The following is a 6,976-nucleotide window of genomic DNA, read 5'->3' as shown; positions in this document are numbered from 1 at the left end:
TTAAAAGGCTGTATTCTGCTGTCAGAGAAACACCCTGCTAAAGCAATACACATGACATCACCGTTTTCACAAATTAATGTTTTTTGTTGTTTACATGGAGACAGTAAAGGCCTCGTTTTCAAAACCTTGTAGTTTGAAAGCCCTTTCCCAAAAACGCTGCTGTCCAGTAAATGAACGGCCAAAACGCATAAAAACTTTTACATTTTTTTAGTTGGAAAAAAGTGTTGTCTAAACTAGTTTTCGGACGCAGCCTAAAAGTCCAAACTAACTAAATTGGGCACCATTATGTGACTTACTCCTTTTGAGATATAAACCTCCATGCATCATTAAAAGTGATGTCCAAAATCTCATTTTGTTTTACTTTATTATTTACCATGAAGCATTATAATTCAACAAGATGAACATGTCACAAAGAAAAGAAAAAGAATCCTAGTACAGCATAATAAGATTGTTTGACTGTGGGTAGGCTACAATTTATTATGCGACATACACCTGACAGCTTGGATAAACATGAGTATCCTCATGAGACAGTGAGCAAGCAATCGATAGAATCTATAGCTTCTCTGACTTCAAAACGCTTCTCTGTCTAGGTAACTAATTGATAATAGGCTGAGAGGTGCACGTTGCGTCACGACGCCATCAACTCTGAGTTGTATCCCACTTCCCCTCTCTCTCTCTCCCCCTCGCTCATGCGGTGTCAGTCATCCGCGATGCTGGAGAGAGAGCCCGGGTCCGCGCGCAACATGTCCGCAAACACCGCTAATGACGCGTGCGATGCCTGTTCCACACCAGCGCTGCATCTGAACTCCACGGAAATTTACTCGCATTCTCATGTTGATGACGATGACGAACTTCTCAAGTACATTTGGAGGGAATATTTGCATCCTAAACAATATGAATGGGTGCTCATAGCTGGATATATCATGGTTTTCCTCGTATCTCTGGTCGGAAACACCTTGGGTAAGTAAGTTTGTAGCGCGAGAGGAACTCAGAAAATGTATTTCAGAAGTGCTTTTAAAATGTTTTACACTCAGTCGAATAGCCTAGCATTCCACAGCTCTGTCCATCATGATGCCTACCTTGTTTTGCGCATGGGATCTACATTTATGTTTACGCATTTGGCGGATGCTTTTATTCAAAGAATGTAGGCTACACAATTTATTTGTGCTTTCTCTGGGAATCAAACCCGTAACCTTGGCGTTGCTAGCGCGTGCTTTACTCTTTAATTTACAGGAAGGCATCTCACAAAATGATCATAAAATATTATATTCTACTTCTCTGACTGCTTACCAGAGAAGTGGGGAAGCCAGTAAAAAAGGAAGCCTGTAATATTCAATTACAGTTAGTTCAGATTTTTAAAGTCATTAATGCAACTAATGTATTATAATTGCAATTAAGCTGCACTTGCCTTATTTATTTTTGTATTATTTAAATTTCTGTCAATTTAAGAATATATTCATGTATACACAAATGGCTACCTTAACATTCCAAGCCTCTAGCTTTCTTTCTTCCTTGACTTGATATCTATAGACCTTGGGCAAATCAAATCAGGTATTGCATTGCTCTTTTAGAACAAACTGTGATGGATTTGCTTTCTGAATGAAAGAGATTATGAATGTAAACTGTGCTTTTAAATGTTTTGTGTGCCACTGAGGATGAAGGACAATCACATTTGAAGTTTTTCAAGGAATTTAGAAATATGATTGACCCTCAAATGATCTGAATCAAGATTATTGGTTAAGTAATTGTAGCATATTAATTGTGGGTTATTTGAAATGTTACTTGACTCATGCTTCAGTGATATATTTCATGTGCTAATCTCTTTAAAGGTGCAGTGAGAGAGCTTTTTTTTTTTTTTTTTTTTTTTTTTTTTTTTTGCAATCTACCTCAACCAGTGAGTTTTGGACAGAGCTATCTGTTTTCCAACAGGCAGGGTTTAAAATGACACACTTTACAGGATTTTTTGCACACACAAAAAAAAAAAAAAAAGAAAGAAAATAAAACATTATTTACTCACCATCATGTTGCTCGAAACCTTTATGCTGTTTTTTTCTTCTTCTGTGTAACATATTTGAAGAATCTTTACACTGCTCAATGCTGTTCGTGACCATGTGGTTCAAGTCTCAAAGAACACACACACACACACACACACACACACACACACAAAAGTACCATCAACATAATCCAAGACTATATTGTAAATCTTCTGAAGCTGTTTGTCTATGTATGAGACTAAAAGTCGTTATTTGGAAATAATCTTTCCCTTCACCAGAGCTCTCAAACCAAATATGATTATGCAACATTTATTCTGTATTTATTCAGGAAAGTCTAATTCTGATACAAAATTTTCAGGACAGTATAGCAGCAGTTTCATATAAAAAGTACAATTTAACATATTAATAGATATACAAAACATACAAGCAACACAGGAGAAACAGAGAAAAGAAGGAAGACGTACTGGCCATACCAGCGATACATTTCACCTCAAAGTCAAGGATTATGGAAAACCTGCTGTTACAAAGTGTAATCAGCATGACATGCAGAATCCAATTCCCAAGAAGTGATGCAGTTGTAAATGCTCGTAAATCCCATAGATTAGCACAGATAGACATGTGCTTTGCATTTTATCAAGCATTTTACCAAACTTTGATAATTGCTTTAATCTTTTAAACAACTGAGAATTTAGTGATCAAACTACATTTTTTATAAAAATCAGCTGTCAATATTATTATATATATATTAGAGCTGTCAACGTTAACGCATGCGATTATTTTTTGTCCAGTTTAACACAGTTAAAGCTAGGGTAGGTAATCCTGTTCAGAAACACTTTTTTATATACTGGGTGAAATGGTCCTTCCATCCTGAGAGTAGTCAATACATTATGTGTTCAGAAAAAGGAATGAAAACAATCAGACCTCTGTAGCAGCTGCAGGACAGTAAAAACTCTGACCAATCACTGCCACTCGGTCCGAGTGTAAAGAACCAATCAGATGCCTTCATGTCTCGTGCCCGCGCCCCACTGCGCGCGCTGCCCTGCGTGCACTCATCACATGTCACCGTTCCCGGAAATATTCAGCTCAAAGCACCTGCATGCAGTCAGCGAAGGCAAACAAGGCAAAAACTACTTCCTCGGACCCTGCCCGCACTCTTGAACGACCTCCTCTGCTTCGCCCTCAACCCCGGACCTGTCCTCGAACCGACGATGCGGTACTTGTCTCTCCGGACTCGGAGTGTACGTTAGTCTTCATTAGAGTCAACAATGTTTTCATCATGGAAACTCTTACATGCAAAACACCATATATGTTATGAATCTTACACGAAATTCACCTTCATCACAGTGTAACTGATGGTAATGGAAAAACGTGTATCAATGCAACCTGTTTTTAGTTTTGCCTTATAAATATAGCTCGTTACCTATAAATATAGCTCGTTACCGAATCAAACTTTACCAGTATCGATATGCTAGCTTGATAGTGAGTACTAAAAGAAATCTTATTTGTTTATATTCATAGTGATAAAGTTAGGTATTTTATTACATGTGATTCTGACATGATGTCACTGTATGTACTGCGCTCCTTCCTCTCCACTCGTCTCAGGTAATAAATGCGTCTTGTTCCAGCTGAGCCTGAGCGTTTGGCGTCGCGCGTTCATGTGTTTTAGGGGCGTGGCTTTGGAAGGAGCTCAGAAGAGGGAGGGGGTGGAGTGAATGGAAATAATGAGCTGTGTTTATTGCAGATTAAAAGGTCTACAGTCACTCGATTTTTATATTCTCTTTTTCAGAGTACTTACATTTTAATTATGTATTGGTATATAAAGACAGTTTAAACAAATTTGGAATGTTTTTTTTTTAGAAAAATCCTACCTACCCTGCCTTTAACGCAGAGTTAACACAAGAGCATCCGTTTTTCCATCATCCGTTGGCTAGTGTAGCCTTAGCCTACATTATATGATCCTGCTCTTATTCATGCAAATGATTTTAAACCATTCAAGCGTGACAAGAACGCGCTGTCTGTGAATGTTGTCTATGTGAGGCACACACACACACACACACACACACGACACAGAAAGACGCGCGCCAGTATCGTGTGCACAGACTGTGCGCCAGAATACAGTTCTCTTTCGCGCTTGAACGAACAAAAACACACACAATTATGCCAATATGTCCGTTTTGACGTGTATCATCATAACATAAGAGCAGTCTTAAATGAGTTAAACAAAGTCTTAAATTAAGTAAAGAGTTGTGAGAGAATGAGGCGCGCGCGAGATCAGCGGCGGCTGGTTTTAAAGTGACAGTAGCCAATAAAACTGTCTATCAGTAAAGTTAATCAAAGAACAGAGACAATTACTCCCTGCTCTTGACTAAAGAACTTTTGTAGCTTTAATAAGGATTAGTCTATATTTAATCTAATGCAGTGCAAACTGTTTGATAACTTTATTCAATTACTGTATATTGTTCTGTATGTGTTAGGAAGGAAGGTACAGGTAAATATGACATTATTATGGGTTTATGTGAGGATTGTTTGAAGTTTAAATTTAAAGTTGTTATATTTTTTGAAGCCTAATAAATGTTGACCTCTTGTACAATACTTTGGGAAAAACAGCATTTGGTTTTGGAATGATGCGTGTGGGTTCATTAATGACGGACTTTTTCGTTTTGGGATTAGCTGTTCTTTTACATTGCTCTATCTATCCCTATGACATATCAATATGGATACACTGATACAATATTACAATAGATTTGATACAGCCATTTCTACAGGTTATGTTCAGAGTTATTAAATGAACTAAAAGTACATTATTCAAATGCATTCGCAATGAATAGCTAAGTGGAGAAGATTTTAAAAGATATGGACTTGACAGTGCAAAGGCAATTTTCTTTTGAAATTAATTTCCTTTACATTATGAAGTTTTAGTCAAAAAAGTTTTAATATGACTGAATCAAAATGAATATGTCAGGCTACACCAGTATAACAGTAGCAAATATATTTATAAATGTGATGCAAGTGGATCTAATAAAAGTCATTTGCATTTTTTGCATGAATGATGAAATGATTTGCACACGCACAGTTGGTGAGATGTGTTGATGCCACAATGGTTCTTACCATTATCTTTAAAAATCACACAGGACTGAATGAAACCCTGTCATTATCGATCTAGCTGGAACAAATTTTATTTAATATCTCATGAATACAATAAAGTCAGTTTTTCCAAATGTACAAAAATGGAAGTGTGTTTAATACCCATGAATGCAAATGAGATTATGCTCACTGATTTAGAGTATCATCAACAAAAAAAAAACATAAACTAATCATAATTTCTTATGCAATAATATTTTGATTAGATGTATGAATCAAATTTGAAAGCTTGTGATATCTGGAGGTAGTAATAGTAGACATCATGACTTCTGCTCAAAGCTGACTCTCTTGGTGACATCCACATGGTAACATCCAAATTAACTAATTTTACGGGACCAGCGGCGAAGAGGGCTTTGAGCTGGACAGGACCAGCAATGAAGAGGGCTTTGAGCTGGGCGGAACCAGCGATGAAGAGGGCTCTGAGTTGGACGGGACCAGCAATGAAGAGGGCTTGGAGCTGGACGGGACCAGCGATGAAGAGGGCTCTGAGCTGGACGGGACCAGCAATGAAGAGGGCTCTGAGCTGGACGGGACCAGCGGCGAAGAGGGCTCTGAGCTGGACGGGACCAGCGATGAAGAGGGCTTGGAGCTGGACGGGACCAGCGATGAAGAGGGCTCTGAGCTGGACGGGACCAGCAATGAAGAGGGCTTGGAGCTGGGCGGAACCAGCGGCGAAGAGGGCTCTGAGCTGGACGGGACTAGCGATGAAGAGGGCTCTGAGCTGGACGGGACCAGCAATGAAGAGGGCTTGGAGCTGGGCGGAACCAGCGGCGAAGAGGGCTCTGAGCTGGACGGGACCAGCAATGAAGAGGGCTCTGAGCTGGACGGAACCAGCGGTGAAGAGGGCTCTGAGCTGGACGGGACCAGCAATGAAGAGGGCTTTGAGCTGGGCGGAACCAGCGGCGAAGAGGGCTCTGAGCTGGACGGGACCAGCGGTGAAGAGGGCTTTGAGCTGGGCGGAACCAGCGGCGAAGAGGGCTCTGAGCTGGACGGGACCAGCAATGAAGAGGGCTTTGAGCTGGGCGGAACCAGCGGCGAAGAGGGCTCTGAGCTGGACGGGACCAGCGGTGAAGAGGGCTTTGAGCTGGGCGGAACCAGCGGCGAAGAGGGCTCTGAGCTGGACGGGACCAGCGGTGAAGAGGGCTTTGAGCTGGACGGAACCAGCGGCGAAGAGGGCTCTGAGCTGGACGGGACCAGCAATGAAGAGGGCTTTGAGCTGGGCGGAACCAGCGGCGAAGAGGGCTCTGAGCTGGACGGGACCAGCGGTGAAGAGGGCTTTGAGCTGGACGGAACCAGCGGCGAAGAGGGCTTTGAGCTGGACGGAACCAGCGGCGAAGAGGGCTCTGAGCTGGACGGGACCAGCAATGAAGAGGGCTTTGAGCTGGACGGGACCAGCGGCGAAGAGGGCTCTGAGCTGGACGGGACCAGCAATGAAGAGGGCTTTGAGCTGGACGGGACCAGCGGCGAAGAGGGCTCTGAGCTGGACGGGACCAGCAATGAAGAGGGCTTTGAGCTGGACGGGACCAGCGGCGAAGAGGGCTTTGAGCTGGACGGAACCAGCGGCGAAGAGGGCTCTGAGCTGGACGGGACCAGCGGCGAAGAGGGCTTTGAGCTGGACGGGACCAGCAATGAAGAGGGCTTTGAGCTGGACGGAACCAGCAGCGAAGAGGGCTCTGAGCTGGATGGGACCAGCGGCGAAGAGGGCTTTGAGCTGGACGGGACCAGCAATGAAGAGGGCTTTGAGCTGGACGGAACCAGCGGCGAAGAGGGCTCTGAGCTGGACGGGACCAGCAATGAAGAGGGCTTTGAGCTGGACGGGACCAGCGGCGAAGAGGGCTTTG

The 6,976-nt window shown here is 42.6% G+C and overlaps 1 protein-coding gene across 1 annotated transcript in view; it reads left to right on the top strand.

Annotated features, from left to right (window-relative positions):
• Positions 1-710: 710 nt before the first annotated feature.
• Positions 711-6,976, top strand: part of hcrtr2 (hypocretin (orexin) receptor 2) — a gene marked incomplete at its 5' end in the record, with an annotated part of 48,417 nt that continues 42,151 nt past the window's right edge. Inside the window, one exon of the mRNA XM_084391268.1 lies at positions 711-960. Within this exon, the coding sequence (XP_084247394.1) occupies positions 711-960 (250 nt within the window). The remainder of the gene's footprint in view (positions 961-6,976) is intronic.

Source organism: Rutilus rutilus (assembly GCF_951802725.1).
Source record: "Rutilus rutilus genome assembly, chromosome: 20".
Lineage (NCBI taxonomy): Eukaryota > Metazoa > Chordata > Actinopteri > Cypriniformes > Leuciscidae > Rutilus > Rutilus rutilus.
This window is presented reverse-complemented; position numbering and strand designations above follow the sequence as displayed.